At 41.7% G+C, this 19893-nt stretch overlaps 2 protein-coding genes across 3 annotated transcripts; both read left to right on the forward strand.

The window, feature by feature from the left end:
- The first annotated feature begins 1370 nt into the window (after nt 1-1370).
- dbpb (D site albumin promoter binding protein b) lies at nt 1371-10149 on the forward strand. The gene is made up of 5 exons (XM_039805957.1): nt 1371-1562; nt 1802-2073; nt 2818-3273; nt 6556-6806; nt 7724-10149. The coding sequence occupies exons 2-5, from the start codon at nt 1896-1898 to the stop codon at nt 7937-7939; spliced, it is 1101 nt and encodes a 366-aa protein (XP_039661891.1). The 5' UTR covers nt 1371-1562; nt 1802-1895; the 3' UTR covers nt 7940-10149.
- A 713-nt stretch (nt 10150-10862) lies between these two features.
- ntd5 (ntl-dependent gene 5) lies at nt 10863-19850 on the forward strand. 2 transcript variants are annotated; one of them, XM_039807215.1, is made up of 8 exons: nt 10864-11012; nt 12249-12383; nt 12859-13050; nt 16926-17052; nt 17882-17958; nt 18543-18725; nt 18937-19134; nt 19259-19850. In XM_039807215.1, exons 1-8 carry the CDS (start codon nt 10946-10948, stop codon nt 19339-19341), a joined length of 1062 nt encoding a protein of 353 aa, XP_039663149.1. In that variant the 5' UTR covers nt 10864-10945; the 3' UTR covers nt 19342-19850. The 2 variants fall into 2 exon arrangements, with proteins under 2 accessions (XP_039663150.1, XP_039663149.1); XM_039807216.1 differs by lacking the exon at nt 12859-13050 and having other exon boundaries at nt 10863-11012.
- The last annotated feature ends 43 nt before the right edge of the window (nt 19851-19893 follow it).

A 19893-nucleotide genomic window follows, 5' to 3' on the forward strand; every position in this document is an offset into this window, starting at 1 on the left:
GGGGCCCAGAAACCCTTACACAGTTGTCGGCACTGTTGCATTTAGTATTCACATTTAGTGCACAATATTCATATGGACTCTGTGGATTAGGAGCTGAAGGGTCTGTCAGCTATTTGCTTGTCAACCTCTACATGTCCAACTCTGGAAAACAAAACAAAGAGGTGAACTCCTGTGGCGCGCTATGGTTTGCATGTGCTCTCCCTGCAACTGTACAGTAGACTAGACTGCCCTCGCGCTTTTTGTGTTTCGAACTGGTCTCACGCGGCAGTGGCATACTCTGGGGGGAATCCGAGCGGGCGGGTTTATTCGACCTATTTCTGTCCAATAGGCGCTCGTCGTGGGCGGAGCGACGAATCTCCAAAGCCAATTGGAGTGAAAGCTGCGAGCGGCCAGGCATCGTCTCCGCGTGCCTCATACACGTGAGCCGCAACAGCTATTGTACGCCGGGAGGCAACGTGCTGAAGCGTTCCTCTCGCCTGAAAAAACGGCACAGTCACGTTTTCTTTGGATTACAAGGGAACTGGAAAAGCCATGCTGCACTTAGCCTACCTGATTATTACAGAAAGCCCAAACTATGGTTTAATAGAGATGTGCAGAGGTTTGAGCCGGTAATCCTGACCATACATAAATTAGTTATTTCTGATGTCAAGGTCTACTAGTGAAAGACAGTCCCCTGGTGTGTCATCATACTAAGTCTAACACTAATGTATATCGTGATTTCTGCAGCATGAACAACCCAGTAGAAGTCACAGTGTGTGTACCCGCCAGACAAAACAAACAGCCTGCTGTCCTCTAGGTGTGGCACGAGGGTAGGTGTGTCTCTTCTAGAGAGAGATCTGTTAAAGCCGGGCCTCTAGCCTCATCGCTTGTTCCGCGAGGTGTGACGTCACGTGAACTGCCCGTGTCCGTTCCAGCTGAGAGAGAGAGAGAGAGAGAGAGAGAGAGAGAGAGAGAGAGAGAGAGGACGATCGGACGTCGCGCGGCCCAAACACAGACCGAAGCCCGTGCGCCCGTGACTGGATCCACCGGATGCAAAAGAAAGTACAGACAGAGAAATAGGAAGAAAAAAAAACCGTCCTTTCTCCGACGGACAGCAGAGCGCGACAGCAGAGGAGAGAAACACCAATACAACTTGTCATCTGACCAATACAGTCGCTGATCTCGTCGATGTGTGTGTGTGTGTGTGTGTGCGCGCGCGTGTGAGTGTGTGTTTTCTTGTACACACTCTGTTTCCCTTCGGTTGTTTTGTTTTGACGGAGGTCTGCTTTGCAACTATTTTGGGATCTTCTTTTTGATTGCCGGATATTATTGCGGGATATTATTACTACAATTAATTGGGGGCAGTTTTATTATTTTCGGTGTAGATTTTCATTTGCGCCTTTGCATTTTTATTATGGGCAGAATTCTTACTCAGATCTGACTATCCCTCCCACACTGGTCCTCTGAGAATAACTGCTTGATCTATTGAAGATTTTTTTTGACACCATTCAACTGCAATGGAATATTTCAATGAAAATAATTCTGCAAGGAAATAAGGAACTCTGCACAACCTAAAGTGAAAGGTAACTAAACTTAAGTTTCTTAAAGTATAATTAATTTACGTAATTAATACTTGTAATTACATTGCAATGGCTGATTCTGCATGGACACTTATCAAAACTATCTCCCTTTTTCTAACCCCCCACCCCAACACCTCCCTCCTGCACACGCGCGCGCGCGCGCACACACACACACAACACACACACACACACACACACACACACACACACACACACACGCACACACACACACACACATCCAGTGATCCAGCATACTTGTCCTATTGGCTCTTCGGTCAGTTTACCACGCCCCTTCAAGTGCCCCCAGTATCTTTCTACGACCCCATCTGGCCCAGGATGTCCAGGCAGCTCTCTCAGCTTCCGAACCCCGACCTCCCAGCTGGCGCAAGCCCACAGTTTGGAAGTTGTACCCAGCCTGCGGGCTCCCTCACAGCGGGGCATCTCACAGGTCTTAAATCCCTCCTGCAGCACCCCATAAAGGGAGACCAACGTTTAAAAGCATGTGATGCAAAAGGTGAGAAACTCTCATGTGATGAATTAATACTATGTGACAGTGTTGTTTGTGTTGAATGTACAGCACAATCACCTGGCAGTCTATCTTCAATATGTGCAATGAGTAAAGCATACCCCGGTGTTCCACCCACTGATGCAGTTATTATAATATACAAATATGTAACATTTTTATATAACAAACATTACATTTGTCTTATTTTATGGCACAAAAGTCCGATGCACCATCACACACATTCACAATGAATGGTCCATGACCATTACGAGTATTCACCTGGATTATAATCCCTGCAGCGACTTCAAATTAGGATCCAGATTACAATGAGCTGTGACACGTTTGGGTTTATCTGTAATGCTGCGCAGTTTCAAAAACGTGCCTTCCAACTATTGTGAGATTTGGTCAGGAGCTTATGTATATGTTATGACAACAAATTGGTTTCAGCTCTTGCTTAATGCTGCAATTCAGCTACCATCTGGTCCATCTGTGAGTGTGTATTTGTGTGTGTGTGTGTGTGTGTGTGTGTGTGTGCGTGTGTGCGTGTGAGAGACGTAGAATAAAAGAGAGATTTTGCAGAAGTACATCTCATGGATACACCTGCCACCCCACATGGTGACTTGATGTTAGCATCCACAGACTAAAATACCTCAAGATAACCTTTTGGTGATAGAACTTTCTTGTGTACTGAAATTTAGTCTTCATCATCTTCATTCTGTACTAATAATGATTCTGCTCTCTTATCTCTGGTAGATAAAGAGAGGCTAGATGTTGATGAGGACTCCATGGGAGTGTGCCCCATTAGGAATGGCAGTGGAATAGGCAACAGTAATAGCAGTAATGGCTGTGGAGGAGGTGGTGGAGGTGGAGTTGGAGGAGGAAATTTCAGCCAGTTCTTGGCGCCCCTCTTGTGGGATCGCACCCTTCCTGCAGATGGGGGCCTCTTCCAGCTTCAGTACATGGACTTGGAGGAATTTCTGGTTGAAAATGGAATGGGCAACATGCATAACAACAACAGCTCCAGTTCAGCCCAGATCCCCTCACAGAGCTCCCCGTCAGCTGTGCCCAATCAGAGCTCCCAGTGCCTACCGCCCTCATCCCCACCTTGCTCTTCGTCTTCGTCACCTTCTTCCTCTTCTTCCCCGTCGCTCATTGGCTTGGAGGTGGCTCAGCCGCAGAGCCTTGGAGGAGGAAATGACTGTTTGCATGGTGAGTTCACTTAGATGGACCATTTGTTTCTTAGCTGAATAATAGATGGATAGTTGAACCAGAGAATAAAAGAAATTGACAAAAGGACAGTTCATTCTGCAAGGTTTGTCCATATCAGCTCAAAAACAGCAATATCATAAAAGAAGTCTCTGCAAACTTTGCAGAGTTGACAAGCTGAAAGAGACAAATTGTCCCCTGCTTACTGATATGAGGCTAGTAGACCGTACAATTCACTAATGGCTGAGATGTAATCAAGGTTATATGATGTACTTATAATGTTCCCACAGGCTAGTGATTCAGCATTTTAACTCTCCTTTGAGTTTATAACAAAGACCATGGTGACTGAGCATTTTTCTGTCCCCTGGGGTCAAACTGAAGGCAGGGGATACAGTCACATGGCTCTGCACACAAAGTCAACTTGAAAGAGAAAACACAGTTTAGAAATGGCTGCTTAATATCATAGCAAGGTGCAAGGTTTAAAGTTGGGCACTTGGGTTTTGATGAGTCAACCTCATAACATTGACAAGGAGGTTTGCTTTAGTTTGGCATGTGATCTATGTACTGCAGTGTGCAACACAGTCAGCATTCAGTCCCTGCCCATTATAAATGTGCAGCAGGGTCAAAACGGTAAAAAGAGAGAGAGAGAGAGAGAGAGAGAGAAAGAGAAGTGTGTGGAGTGTTTGCGGTTGCGTGTCTTTAAATCTCTTCACACGCCACAGCCATGTGTGGAGTCAGTACACGTGCTGAGGCTGAGAATACTGGAGTGAGAGAACTAGAGGCAGGGCCTGTAGACATGGTAGGAGGAGCCCACAGGAGGAGGGACATGCAGAGCAACAGGAAGAGTTTCCCTGTGCTGCTGCTGCTGGACTTCAAACGGGAACATTTGATCACAGATATATGACATTAAGTACACTGGTATCCAGAATTTGACAATGTATGGGATGTTGACATGGGACATTTAAGTGACAAAGTGCATGGTCATAGACTCTGATAATGCATTACATTGCATGATAAAGCCCCATGCATTTGGATTGCAATCGCTTTATATAAAACCTTACAAGAAATTGAGATTCTAATTATAAAACATATTAAATAGCAAATCATAATCATTGGTTATCATTGGTTAGTCTAAAAGTGTCTAAACGTGTATATATATATCATATATATTATAACGTGGCTGAGATGGCTTTGCTAAAGTTGAGTGAATAATTCTCATCAGCTCTCCCAAAGCTTGAAATTTGATAATCTGTGTTGTAATCTGCCGTATCATAAAGGTACCCAACAAACAGCTGCTTCATGAATATTAAACGGAGCAACACCTAACAACCTATGATTATATTCGTTACCTAAGCAGGAGTTGGCCTACTGTTTGCCTCCACAATGGTCTCAGGCCTTCAGTTTCTGGAATACTGTGGAACAAATGCTGAAATGTGCGTAGTCACATATTGGAATATTTCTTAAAAAAGTGAAAGCCTCCTGTTCTCTCAGGCTTGAAATACGTGGACGAAAATGCGCCAAATCAACTTTGTAAGGCTTCGTTCCAGAGCTTCCCAAAAAGCAGGGAGAGGCAACCATGTACCACAGGGGGGCTGAGGGTTTGCAGGTTTTTATTCCAACAAAAAACTACACCAGGTGGTTGCACTGACTAGTTCCTGCTGTCGGGTTGAAGCAGCATAAATCATCAAAATCTTCTGGTTTAGTCATACACATAGGAAAACGTGCATATTTTCTGGCCTCGGTGGCACTTGGTTGCCTACAGTATCCAAACCTAAAGATTCAGTATTTGGTTAGACTCGCAGATTATGTATTATGGGACATGCTTGACTTCATCTTGGTGTCTGTGAAAGCACTCTTTAATTTGTTTTGCTGTCATTGTCATTGTCATTGTGGGACATCATGAGGGAACACCTTGTGTGGAAACATGCCCTCATAGTAGCTGGGCATTATACAGCCATTAGTCTTGTGATAGCTGCTAATATATTACAGATCACAGATAACAACAGGTGGTAACCCTAACCCTTTTGATTTTCTCCAACCTACAACCTGCCTGTTAGTGTAGAGTTGTTTGCCCTTTACACCAGATTGTGTACTTTTTATATTGTTTTCTGGACAGTTTTTGGGGAATTTAAGGCATACAGGTTTTGTTTAGACCGTGTTGATGCAATTCTGTGGTCATTTGAAAGGCTGAATACCCTGACTCTCCTTTAGTCATACAAATGCGACTGTCCCTCTTGCTTAATGAAATAATTAATTTTTTAAGTTAAAATTTAGGTTACCACATAACCCTGCGAGATATAGGAGTTTTGTGCTCTTATAGGGAAGGGAAGTCAGTTTAAGTGAGGTGCATTTGGCCTTAAAGGGAATGGGGTGAGGTATAGCCCTATACTGGCCCACTCAAAGAAACAGGTTTTGAGTTGAGAGATGGGTAGAAAGTTACATAACAAATGCACTTTTAGATTTCTCTATTGGTATTTAGTTCTGGATGTTGGATTTGTTATACAAGTAATTATGGTTTAGATTAATTATAGTAGCAATATCATGCACCAATTGAATTAATAGAATGCATGTGGTTGTGGTTAAAACACTGGTTTCCACAGGAGACTGGGACAGGAGATTCTATAGGATCCTCAGGAACATCAGGACGATAGTTACACATTTGTTTTAGCAGTAGTACACACAAAGAGCTATACATAATAACCAGTTTGATTGTGGTTTTGTTATTGACAGTTTTCAGGTGTGTAATAAATCATATATAGCAATTGTTCTTTGATCTAATCTAGTATGCAGTGCTTTTCATAAAAGAGTTTGGGTATAGGTCAAATGATACAAGTGTATATAATGGAAAAGCCAGAGCTATTTTTGACAGTATTTCTCACTACAACAACCTTCTCCATTATATCTGTCTACTATATGCTACAGATGATATGTCTCATATTACATAGTTGTATGTATTTGCAGGGTATATTCCCAGAATATTCTCTTAAGATTACCTTGTCCATGAAAACCTTAATGTCCAAAAGCTGTTTGAAAAACAGCCTCCGTTCTTTGGAATCAGTTAAGGAGCAAAGGAATGTTGTTTGTTGTTTATAACAGGAGGAAAGTAGCTCTCTGCTTCCACCTGGTGGCCATCATGATATAATGCTGCATGTGTTTGTATTGCTGTCTTAGTGGACCGCTGTCATCAGCTATTTTATTGAAGTTTGAAAATTTTTATCAATTTCAGGATAAATGTAGGTCAGTGAAAAGCATGTAAAACAAGTTTGTTCTTCCCTTTAATTTCAGGGAGTCAGACAAGTATGAATGATTCCTGTGAGTCGCCCTGTTCTTCCTCCTCGTCCTCCTGTCCTCCTCTGCTAACGCCCACGGACAGCGGGCCAGATGGAGTCGGGATGTTTGACATAGATTCTTCAGACATGGACATGTCCAGCCAGCCGAACTTTGACCCCAGGAGGCACTCCTTCAGTGAAGAGGAGCTCAAGCCACAGCCGATGATCAAGAAGGCCCGCAAGATCCTGGTGCCTGATGGCTTGAAGGTGAGCCCGAAGTCTTCACTGCAAATTCAGAGCGGTGGTGGTCAATTTGAAGTAATTTTAGGACATGCTTTAGTCATTTGAAGGCACACATCATAAATTAATTAATTCTAGGTTTTAAATCAAAAGCATTAAATATCAAAGAAGCAGGATAGTAACAAACACAAGAGCAACAAAATAGAATTTACAAAGCAGAAATAACATCAACAAAAGTCAGTACTGACCAAACTCTGAGGATGAAGCATGTGAAAGGAACATGTCCCACGCTCATTCATGGCCAAACACCCACATCACCAATAGGAGCTTTACAAAAGTACTTCACACTTCTTAAGAAACAAGTCTTACCATTCATTGATTCTTTTATAGAAATACTTCAACCTAATAATACCTTAATTGATTGATTGATATCTTTTATTTTGAACATGTAAATAAAATAAAACATCAGAAAAAAATACTAATAAAAAAGACAAAATAAAACTCCATAATTTCCAGTACTTAAATACATCTATTTACACGTGCAAAAAGGAGTAGGAAGAAGTAAAACGTATGTACTCCTACCACTTTATACCCTTTCTACCCTATTAAATGAGTTAGCTACACATAAATAAGTCCACAGAGATAATAAATCTATAACCAATAAAAAATATATATTCAGAAGTTCTGTTCATATTCATATATTTACCCATACACAACAATAATTATACACATACTACAAATTGTTCAATATAAACCCAGGTTATTAATTACACTGTGTTTCTCTGTACCTCTGGAATATAATTTCTTTGAACATCTTTTTGATTTGGAATATGTTAGAATTAACTTAGACTTACTATTCTCTGATCAACCAAGGTAAACAATTTGATAGGAATTAAATTGGCAGATAAATAATCAAAGTGTACTGCTTTTGTCTGCCTTGTTAGGATGAGAAGTACTGGACCAGGAGGTATAAAAACAATGAAGCAGCCAAGCGTTCTCGAGATGCTCGGCGTCTTAAGGAGAACCAAATATCCGTGCGTGCCGCCTACCTGGAGAGAGAGAACGCCGCGCTCCGTCAGGAAGTGGCCGAGATCCGGAAGGAACTGGGCCGCTGTCGCAACATCCTTAGTAAATACGAGAACCGTCTTGCTGACCAGTGATGAAGACGTGGAGCAAAATCAGGAAGAGGAGAAATTTAAGATGGATTAAATTTAAGACTCTGAATTCTTGGGGTGACACGAAGGACAAAATGGGGTTCAAGAAAATGGTGATGATGATGATGATGATGATGAGGAAGATGATGATTTATGATGATGAATGTATAAGACAAGGAGAAGACTTGTGTATTGAAGCTCAGGTGTCTTGTTTTGTTGAGGTGTCAGCTCTTAAAATTGAAAGATGGAGAGAATAATTTAACAGATGAAAAGTATGTGACTTTTAAGAGTTTTGTTATTGGAGAATTGTATATTTTTATAATACTTGAGAAAAATTAGACAGAGAGAAAATTTGGAGAATAATTTTGTATATTTTCTACATAGAGATGGGGGAAAGCTATGGTAAAAATCTTTTTATTATAGATGAGTCAGGAGATGTTTAACAGGTGGTCAGCCATCGAAGGGTATTTTTCGACTTGATTATTGTAGTCAGGATGCTGCAGCAGGACGCATGTAACAATTGTAATATAGAGAGCAAAAATTATCTTATAATCGTATACTTCAATATTTTTGTGGATTTTATTCATTTTTTTCCTCTTATGTTTCTGTCACTGGGAATGGGCATGCTAGAGAGAGACGAAAGGGGAGACAGCATGGAAACAGTCCAGCACTATCTTCAACACTTGTCTTGTGCGTTCTTTTTTTAATAGAACAACTTCATCCTTTTTTTCTTTTTTGTTTGAATTAACTCAAGTTCCCCAACATTTTTAGTTTTTTGTACTTTGAGCTTAACTTTATGCCATTGGCCATCTTTCTCTAGCCTATGCTTTTATCTTTGACTCAATCTCCTTTTCTCTATCCCAGTTGAGTGCTTGTAATCTACTCTGGTGTCTTGTATCTCACCTAAGCTGGTGAAAGCCTGTTGTGATGCCCTGGGTAACTCTGCTCCCTCTTGATCCTCTCTTTTGAATTGTTGGGACATTTCTCTTCCTCTGTTTCTATATCCAACTGCGCTATTTCTGTCCGCTTGCTCTTAACAGCCAATCCCCTCACAGTTATGTGCAAACTCTTCCCATAACATGTTGTCCCCGTGTCTCTCTTGTACCTCGGCGGTACATTGAGTAGTTCAATCTCAGTGTTGTAACGTATTCTGAAATAGTTATCAATCTTCCCAATAAAACGCACATCGTTACTTTACTGTACTTTATGAACACAGTTTAATTAGCATTATTACCGGGGAGAAATGTTGTATATTGGATAGGCCTATACTATTTTGTGTATTTGATGTATTCCAGGAGATGGGATGAACACCCCCATTGAGTGGAATGGTGTTAATTTCTCAGATTTCTGGGAGAAATAAAAGCCAAAATTTCCTATGTTCATCCACAAAGCTTGTTCCTATTTAGTGCTTTTTTTCAATACTGTTCCTTCCTTACTGTTTACTCCTGTTACTACTCTTTACTTTTAACTGTATCTATAAACTTCTCTTTTTTTACCCACAACAACTACACACGGGGCATGGTACACTATGTTCCTGGGGAGGGATGACTAGTAATAGAGTGTGATTTTAATCCCCTTAACGACCATGATGAATAGTTACCATTACTGCTATTATTATTGTTATGATGATTATCCCTCTTGTTGTTGCTGTTCTATATTATTGAATTATTTTCCTTTTAGGACAAACATGATCTGTTGCACCTTGAAACATCTTTGATCTTCAGTGTTCCTCAGAAAGACTATTCAAATGGAGAAAAAAAACCCTCACTCTGCAATTTGCATCCTGTCTCATACCCCTCCAGACATTACTCACTTCTACTATGGACACTACTGCCACCTTGGGTTTTTTGACCATGGATTTCACAAGCGTGGCTCAATAACTTGAACATGATATTCATGCAGACTTACTTTACCTTTTGTGATGACCTCTTCTGTTCCGCAGCAGTGTACAGAATATGCACACTATCAATATGCTCCTTGTTGGTTTATTTCAGCCTTTATCACCTCAATCAGTAATTGTTTGCTCTCCCAACAGGATTTAGTCTCTTATATCCTCACAGATGTGGTTGATAAATCTTTTTAGCGACTCTAATTGAACTATAACTGCCCTGCTGCATCAGTGGTGGTCCATGGTGCCCAGCCCACTCAGTGCTGGTTGTTTGGATAGAGTCAAGATTTTTCCAAAAACACCAATAAAAGATTGTTCTCATTCACTACTGCTTTGTTTGCCTCTCTTAAGCTTTTCGTGCTTGCATCTTGAATTAAAGCCCAGTTTTGATCGGGAGAATGGGCAACAGAGGTCACATTTCAAGAGGACAACTTCTTTATCATGTATGAACTTAAGCCTGATAACCAGACTTTAATATGTGGTGAAATGTCCACTGACTACTTGTTTTGATATCCTCCCTGTTTGTTCACATTGTGTACATTCCTTTGATAGGCAAATAAAGTCCAAATATGCATCATTTCCCAACTGAGGCAATGCTACTTCCCTTGGACATTTAAGGAGTACTTTACACATTTCTAAATTAAATGCACTCACAAATATGATTAATCCTCCAAGCTGAGCTGAGTTAGACTACTTAATTATGAAAAGTGTAGGATTACAAAATAAGCGTGTTGGTGGCCTAGACATCAAGAATTGGATACATAGGAGAGCAAATGCTGCCTTCATGACATCCATCAACCTCCTCTGTTGTTAGCATTTCCTGTTGTTTACTCCTGTTTGTTTATTGGGGGCACAGCCATATGCCATCCCATTAATCTGCTATCTCAACAGAAATGGGTGAAAGGTCCTTGAGACTGGAATTTTCCCCAATTCTCTCCTCCTCAACGCAAACCAGATGTGTGCTCCTGGGCTGTACCGCCAACCCCCCCCACCCACCCACCCACCCCCCATGCCCCTCCCTGGCTCTCTCTCCCTTTCCCCCCTCCCATTCTTTGTTCCCCTTTCCTTAAAAATGCTGTGTCTTTGTGTCCCTCCCTCATATCGTCTGAGACCTGACTTCAAGGATGGACTGTGCACTGCTGCTGCTGTCCCTGTGGGCTCTGACTGGAACGGTGTCCCCGCAGGCTCCAGGTAAGTCCTCTGAGTCCATCCATCACTCACACCTGGGGGAGCACTGAGCCCTGCGTACACAATGAACACAGCTGGACTATCACTAAATACTCTGGACTTTCCCCTGCATGCTTTGTTGCTCTGTAGCTTGTATTTTAATGCACAGATGGTTATGTAACCAGGGCTTGGGACTGTGCAATTAATCAGTTAAACAGCTGCATTCAATCATTAGCACTTAAATATGCAATGGACTATAACTAAGGTGTGGGACGTGCAATATATGTGTGCATTTTGGTGAATTAGAAAGAAATCACTAGTCTGCATTTCACCATACAGTACGTCAAATAAGTCAGTGTTATTTAAACTAAGTGTATGTCTGTTTTTATTTGTTTATTAATTATGGGATGCCAGTTTTTTCCACAATATACATTTTGGTTGTACAGTGAAAGTACAGTGAAATAGGTCAGTTGTTCATGGTAAATGCTCTTTCTGTGTTGGATCATCATTGACTTTTTCACACACCTTCATGATGATGATGGTGATTCTAGGACTTCCATAACTCTGGTTTCACGATATTTAGGTTTCTAATATCATAGGTGCTACATGTACAGTACACCATGTCTCCATGCTGTTCTGCGATGATCATGTGTGCATTAGAGCAGCACACTTTGTGGCCACATGGCTGATATAGTAGCACACATGTTTTCATTCTAAGAAATGAAAAATGGGGATCCCTGTCTGACTCCCCCCTTCTCTTCCCCTCAAATGTTCTGGACATTGAGGGTGTGCCGTTGTTAGTAATGTTGCAATGTAAAGTAAGTGGAGAATTTTGGTTTCATGACGTGTGATGGAATACATACGGAGAAGTGAGGGAAATGGGGAGGGGTTAAATATACTAGATTATTGAATTGAATTTTAGACAAAGTTACTCCATTGAGAAAACACTATTCACAGAAGTAAAACAACTCTCAAGACAAGATTGATAGCTGAATGGCAAAGAGTAATAAAGCCTGCCATCTAAATACTTACTCATCTGGCAACCTGGGTGGCAAATGTTTGCTCGACCACCCACACTGAATTTACTTCCCTTCAAACAGAAAACAAAGCAGAATAGGCAAACAAACCCTCATTATGGCCCTTAGTGTTTACAATTGTTTTTTTGTTTTTGTTTTTTTACAACGGGGCCATGAATGAAGGAGAAGCTTACAAAGGGACAAACACTGTGGTGATGTGATAGTGTGTGTGGTATCACAACAGGGTCATGTACGGAGAGACTTCTGGGAGAGGAGAGGAGCAGGACGTGTCCTCGGCCCTGCAAAGCTGACAGAGACTGTGGCAACAAGCGCCAGTGTCTGTGTGACGGCCAGTGTGGTCTCAGCTGTGTGGCTCCAGGTAACTATTTGTATGCATGTACCCTCAGTTGTCACTGTGAACATTATTGTGGGCTCAGACACAGTAAAAGTGTGTGTGTGTGTGTGTGTGTCTGTGTGTGTGTGTGTGTGTGTGTGTATGTGTGTGTGTGTGTGTGTGTGTGTGTGTGCGCACGTGCGCGACTGTGCGTGCATGTGTTTGTGTGTGTACACAGCTGTGGCAACATACATCCGTGTGTCTTCCTGGAAAATAAAAGCCTTGGTCATGCACAAAATCTGGGCTCAAAAAACACCCTATGCCAGTGCTGAACACAAGCTTTTTATCATGCTTGTGCATTATAAAAGACGGCATTGTGAATCCATCCAGTCTAGTTATTCAACCTCATTAATGCCATTTTAAAATGGTTGAGAGTTGTCTCATTTGTCTTATTCAAGAAACATTCTGGCACATTCTGCAATTCCCCCTCCTCCATCTGGATCATCTCTCTTCTCCTCAGGTCGAACTTGTCCCTGGCCTCTGCCCCCCAGTGAAAACTCAGACGTGAGCCTCCTCTCTCCCACTCCCACTTTTTCTGCCCTGCTTGAAGTTCGCTGCAAGCCGGGATTCACATTGCCCAATGGCTTGGATGCCACTATTCGCCGTTGTCAAGGTGACCGACAGTGGAGTGGGGATGAGCCCATCTGCACAGGTGGGTTTGAGTTCAACAGAAAAATGTTCTTTCTCGATTCACGTGAGGTTATTTCATAACAAGGAATTCATACACAGGAAATTAACATCTGGAAGAATGTTGCTGTGGCATTTCTTACTTTCTCAGATTAACTATCGTCTTTCTTATTTAACCGAAGCAGCAGGTATACCTCATGTGTTTATGTCCATGATGGGGTTGTGGATTAAACATAGCCTTTATTGTGATTTTGTGTTTATGCAAGACAGTCAAAAAGAGAGAAAGAGAGAAAGAGAAAGAGAAAGAGAAAGAGAAAGAGAGAGAGAGAGAGAGAGAGAGAGAGAGAGAGAGCTATTCAGGAATGAAACCCATCTGTGGTTGTGTCGACTGAGACATTGCACAACTGGGACCTATTCTCCTCATCACCATAGTAACCAGAGCTGTAGTTGTTCATATTGGCTGATGGGAGATTTTACTGCTGAACTGTTGATAAGTTTAAATAGGAGAGGAAAGCTTAACACGTTTGTGTGCATGAAGATCGCATGGATGCACATACATACAGTATATTAGGGTGTGTTGTTTGTATGTGCACCACAGCACATAAATATCTTTTCTGTTTATACATGTGTATGAAATTATATTTGTTGATTTTTTCGGTCATAGTTTATGATGTTATATTATGTTGTCTACTCATAGACAGAATTAGATGTGCTTCTGTTGGACTGTGTTGTTATTTAAGGGTGGACAGAATAAACTACAGGATAAAGCCATACAACAAAACCCCAAATTACAGCCTCAAAATGGAATGAAGATGAATCACAACCACTTGAATACAAATCTATCATTATGAATGAATAAGCTTCACTCATGTTGTGTCTAACCTTGTGCGTGCAAGAGATCTTCTGCAAGCTCTTAATGAACCTAAAACTGACATGTGAGCAGGTTTGCTTTAAAGATGCACTTCTGTAGGCCACAGGGGCCAGAACAAAGCTGTAAACACATTTTAACAAAAGCACGAACAAAAAAAGAAGTGGCTCACAAAACAAACAAAATTTGTTCAACTGCTGTGACGCCTTATTACTCCTACCGCTGTGCTGTAAGGCTGCACAGCAGTACATCAAGTAAAGCCATCAATACTTCTTAGTGTCTCGACACATCTCATTAACATACAGCACCTGGAAATATGCCTTTTGCTTATTTCTTATTGCTCTAAAGAAAAAGGTCTGAGTCCTGCATTAATCACACAACCATGGAGGTACAGTAAAGATGCTTTCTTAGGAATCCTCAACCCAGCTGGGTCCCGCTCTCACCCTCACGATTTTTTATCTTTTCAAAGATGTGAAATAAGGATACAATTCTCAGCTCTCTCGTAGAGTATCCTCTTGCTGAGAGACAGGCAGAAGGTAGGTGGGTTTTGAACGTGTGAGAGCGTTTGTATTGTGTGTGTCCTTTGCATGTGTGTTAGAGTGTGAGTCGGGCTCCTTCATGCCTGTTGAGAGGCAGTGGGCGGTGGATTACTGTCAAAGTGGCACAGAGCTGCATGCACACAGTGTAAGTGTGAGCGGGTGTGAATGTGCTTCTACTGGGAGTGTGTTTGTGTGTGTGTTTATGGGAGAGAGGTAGATTTTTTCTGTATACATTAGATGTGTATGTGTGGGGAGGCAAGTTGCACATGTGTTAGAGAGTGTGTGTGTGTGTGTGTGTGTGTGTGTGTGTGTGTGTGTGTGTGTGTGTGTGTGTGTGTGTGTGTGTGTGTGTGGGCGACAGATCACAGTCAGGAGAGTCAGAGAGCTCTCTTGCTCATGCTGCTCCAGGCCTTTCTGTTCCCTGCTCTCCTCTCCTCTGCTCTCTTTTCTCTTATCCTCTTTTCCTCCCATCTCTTTCTCCTCTCATCTTCTTCCATCTGAGGCCTCTGATAAGGTCTCTCTCTACAATGGGAGCCAAGGACAAGCATGTAGCTCGAGGCAATTTAGTTTGTGGTGCGTGCATGCATCTGTTTCTGTGTGTTTGTGGGAGAAAAATGAGTAACAAACCTAACCTTTTATATCTTTGGTCTCAATCAGATTGTTGTGTATTTAACGCTGTGGTTCATTTAAAATCACGGTTTTGTAATATTTTAGATGAATTTGATATACCTGCTTCACAGCAATTTGGTGCAGCAGCCTGTGTGGGTGGCAGCAGTAGAAGAGGCAGGAACAGGGCGATATGTGAAAACAGAACTCAGCTTTGGGCTCTCATCCGCAGCCAAACAGACTCCTAACTCTACCTCTCCCATAGGTCCCTTTACATTCTTATATTAACGCTTCTCGGTTTCAGATACCTAAGACAGCCCTAAGGCAAGAGCTGTCTCTGCATTTCAAAGCCAGGCTCTGCTCAGAAACCCTGCGCTTGATGGAGCTTGGGTCGCTCTAGCCTCTCTCTGAACACCACTCTTGATATTTATATTTCCACAATCGTGAGGCACTCAAACTTCCAGGAATGAGCAGGTGTTATACAATCACAGATATACAGCTATGAGCTCAGAGAGGTGTCGGGCGGATTTTCATCTGCTCATCGAACTTTGATTTATTACACAAGAAGGGTTATTTCAACTTATAGAACAAGACATGAAGTGAAACGCCTCTGCGGGTCACACACCAAATAGAAGCTCTGGTTATACGAGTCAAATGAGGTAGCAGGATTAATGTTCTTTCCTCTATCCATTTGTTTTTCATCCCTGCTTCCTTCCTTCTTTACTTGATGATGGTTGTCACCTGCAAAATCACATCCACATCCATCAGTTACATGCTGATTCTAATGTTTTCTGTGTTCCTGTTGGTAATCGTGGACATACTGTATATTGGGTTGTGTTTACGTCTTTTTATGTCACAAATGCACATTAGATGCACACTGAGTGCTGCTGCATTTTCTCTCCGAGGAGCTTATCCCTGTCACTACAGGGCAGTGCTGAAAGAAGTATTCATATCCTATACATACTATTACTTTAGTAATACTACAATGTAAAAGTACTCCTCTACAAATATCAGTGTCAACAGCTATTAGTGGAGGCTGGTGTATAAACAGCTAATGATAATATAGTAAAACACAGTTGTAATGATATAAAACATGCAGCATTAATAAACACACTAAAATGTACCTACTTCTAATGATAACTACATTTAAGTGTGGTATAAACAATTTATGATATGTTTATATACTGCTTATAAATAGGGGGATTTAAATAAATGAGTTACCTTTATGTTATTATTGCAACAAGTATTGCTGTGTGTAGGCAGCATTTTAGTGCAGTAGCTGGTTGAGGAGGAGCTTCAATCACTTTATACCGTTGGGTCATATTCAATAAAATGCACAATAATTTATAAGTTCACAGGTTTTTCTGATTTCTGATATTGTATTTTGTCTTAATCTGCAAAGCAACAATATTTGCAACTAAACTGTGGGAGAAGTTAGGGAAAATAGAAGTATTAAGATGCATAATTTGGATATACCCAAGTAAAGTACAAATACCTCAAAAATGTACTTATGTACAGCGCTTTAATAAATATACTTAGGCATATTCCACCACTGCTATGTGGGAATGCAACTTCTCTGTTGAAGAAATGGCATAACAGTAACTGAAGGCTGGTCTGACTGTTTTTCTGCTGGCTTGTTTTTTTTTTTTTTTACTTGCAGTGGAGTATTTTTTACATTGTTGCTACTTTTACTTAAAGCTTTAGGGCGTAACTTGATATTAATGGGGCGGTGCGCAGTTACGGAAGGCTCGCATCATGTGGACGCGCGACAGTTTTGTTGTCATTACTTAGAATTCCTCATGGGGGCGACAGAAATTACACACTATAGCTTCAAGTAAAGGACTTGCCAATAAAGTCTTTAACTTTCTGTTCTTCTCTGACCTTTAGAGGCTCAGTCACCTGAAGAACCTGCTGCCGTCCAAACCTGCCCTCTGCCTGAGGAGATCATCAACACCTTCAGCATCCAGGGCGACGCAACAGCAGGAACTGCCATCCGCTACAGCTGCCTGTCTGGGTGAGAGCTGGGGGATGATGGGAGGTTGAGGTTGTGAGTGCGTAGGCAGAGGCTATGAAATCCTGAAAGGATACAAAGGTAGAAATGGAGGAAGTGAGAAGATGGGGATGGAGTGTGAAGAAAAGGGAGGGAGCGGAGGGAAGGCTTGATCACAGGAGAGCTGTGATAGAAGAAATACTCAGATCAGTTAATTAAGTAAAAGTAGTAGCAGGACTAGTACACTTCTACAAAATACTTGGATTTTAGTACAGAAATATTATGGGCTAAATGTACCTAGTATCAAACACACCTGTATAAGTGTATGATATGTTTTGTAATGTAAAATCTGTAATGTGACTAATAACTAAAGCTGTCAGATAAATGTAGTGGAGTAAAATTTACAATATACCCCTCTAAATTATAGTGGAATAGAAGTATAGAATATCATGACATGCTCAACTAAAGTACCTCAAAACTGTTCTTGAGTAAATGTACTTTACTTTCCACCACTGTGGAAGAGATGATGGGGAATGACGGGTGATGAGCGATGAATGACAAGGAATTAATTTTGATCTCCCCATTGAGCTAACTAGGTCATTACAATCTAATCTTGTATTGATTCCCCTTTACACACTGACTCATCCACAGGATAAGATGAGCCTGAGTGGATGTGTCAGCCAGAACTGTGCACACAAAATTCAGATACTCGGAATAAGAGAGACAGAGTGTAAAAAGGAAATCATTTACACCTTTTTTCATCACTTTTATTCAGACAAAGCTCCTCAGCTGTCAATACTGTACATGACACAATGCCATCTGTCCCAACCACTCTCTCCCTTCTCTGCTGCAGGGCGGATATAGTGGGGAACAGTGAGAATTTCTGCCAGGATAATCAGACCTGGCAGTATCCTCACCCCATCTGTAAAAGTAAGTGCACTGTATCTTTCACTGGCTATGTGTGTGTGTGTGTGTGTGTGTGTGTGTGTGTGCGAGCTTCATCTCGACTGTCTGTGTGCCCTCATGCATCTTTCAAGGTTAGCAGGAGAAGATGGAACGGTGGTTGATGTGTGAGTGAATGGACTGAGGGACAGTGTGTTTATTTTGTCAGGATGCTCATTTATTTCTTGTGTGTGTGTGCGCAGATATGTAAAAAAAAAAGAGTGAATCAAAGAAGGAGACAGACAAAAACACACAAACCCCTTCCAAGTATTCATCAAGATCTACTGCTCAATTTCGCAGTTCTTTTCTGCCATCTTTTGGCCCAAACTGGTATTGCATGGCCTTTGTTGAAAGCACAGACAAGGGCAGAAAAAAAGGACAGAGGCATTGTTGCTTTGATTCAAGCTTTCGGTTTAACTTCAAACTATAATGAGCTCCATATTGTATGTTTAAAGATGAGTAGCTTTCCTGAATAAGCAGACTGATAATCTGCATCTCTCTCTCTCACTCTCTCTCTCTCTCTCTCTCTCTCTCTCTCTCTCTCTCTCTCTCTCTCTCTCTCTCTTTCTCAGAAGCGTATTGCCAGCCTCCTGGAGAGGTGGCGCAGGGATACGTGGTGGCTGTCCAAAAGACTGAATATGAAGTTGGCTTTGACATCCACTACCTTTGTAAAAAAAACTTCCTGCTGGATGGACCCCAGAAGGTCACCTGCCTGTCTAATGGCAACTGGAGTGCATCGCCCCCATACTGCAGAGGTGAGGGATGTTTTAAATCACTGGTGTGTAAAAGTGAGTTTAAATACTTTTAAATACATACGTTTTTAGGCCCATAAAAACTTGGAATTCTTATGGCATGGCACATTCAATGTATGCAAAAAGTTTGAATCAAAGACATATATAGTCCTAGCACATTTATTTTTGTATTAAATCATAGCCTACTTTCATACCTTGTTAATCTTTTTCACAGCCCGCTGTCTCATCCCTGCCGAGCGAAGCCGTGTGGTGATTGGTGGAGTGAAGCGCTGGCCGTTTGATGTCACAGACGCCGTGGTTCCTCACGGGGAAAATGTGACGTTCTACTGCAAACACCCTCGCAAGCAGTGCAGCTTCGCTGCATCCAAGACCTGCTTTGATGGAAAGCTGCAGCCACCAGCCTGCTACCTTGGTAAACCTCGGACCACCCATACAGGCCGTCCTTTTCTTATCTGTATCTGTTAGTCGGAAGAACATGATTGAGTCACATTATTGACAGTTTTGCAATATTCATGCACCTTCTCTTTGTACTTCAGAGCCCACGTGGTTGCAGTATAAACTCTTCCCTCACCGACTGGTCTCAGAGATTGAAGCATGTGAGCCTGATGATGTGGAGTGATGACCTCCTCGACCCACCCAACACCCATGACACTGTGTTACAATAGGAACACCTCCTGACACACACCATCGCCCAGAGCAGTCCCTCTCCACTCTGCAGCTTTGCTTAAACTATCTATGCTATGATTGTGATTGTCTGTTTTACACGCTGAAATATTTTTTTCACAGCTCTTGTGGATCCTGAGCTTGTGGCCTTTGTCCCTCTCTGTGGCATACTTTCAAACTGTGGGCGTAATTATAATCTGCAAAGCCCTCAAGTATTACTTTGATCTTCTTTCAGCTTGAGCCAATGCATACTGTAGATGAAATGCATATGAGGATGTCCATATGATGCATTGATACATGCTATATCAGTTATGCATGTAAAGATACCTCCATGTAGCCTAACTCATAATAGCTTGACTCTGTGATATCTCACTGTGTGATCTGTCTCCCCTCCCTTAACCCTGACGCATCAAGTCTTGAGGCTTGTAAGATTTAATGATGTGAAATAAAGTTATGTCAAAAATGTTTTGCTCTCTGGCTTCCTTTTTGACCTCACATAAAGTCTTAC

Source organism: Perca fluviatilis, chromosome 7 (assembly GCF_010015445.1).
Source record: "Perca fluviatilis chromosome 7, GENO_Pfluv_1.0, whole genome shotgun sequence".
In the NCBI taxonomy this organism is placed as follows: domain Eukaryota; kingdom Metazoa; phylum Chordata; class Actinopteri; order Perciformes; family Percidae; genus Perca; species Perca fluviatilis.

Coding starts and splice junctions, on each gene's coding strand:
- dbpb (XM_039805957.1), top strand. CDS start 1,896: ATGTCCAGGCAGCTCTCTCAGCTTCCGAACCCCGACCTCCCAGCTGGC. Junction 2,074..2,817: donor AAAAGCATGTGATGCAAAAG/GTGAGAAACTCT, acceptor TATCTCTGGTAG/ATAAAGAGAGGCTAGATGTT. Junction 3,274..6,555: donor AGGAAATGACTGTTTGCATG/GTGAGTTCACTT, acceptor CTTTAATTTCAG/GGAGTCAGACAAGTATGAAT.
- ntd5 (XM_039807215.1), top strand. CDS start 10,946: ATGGACTGTGCACTGCTGCTGCTGTCCCTGTGGGCTCTGACTGGAACG. Junction 13,051..16,925: donor GGATGAGCCCATCTGCACAG/GTGGGTTTGAGT, acceptor TCTGACCTTTAG/AGGCTCAGTCACCTGAAGAA. Junction 17,053..17,881: donor CGCTACAGCTGCCTGTCTGG/GTGAGAGCTGGG, acceptor TCTCTGCTGCAG/GGCGGATATAGTGGGGAACA.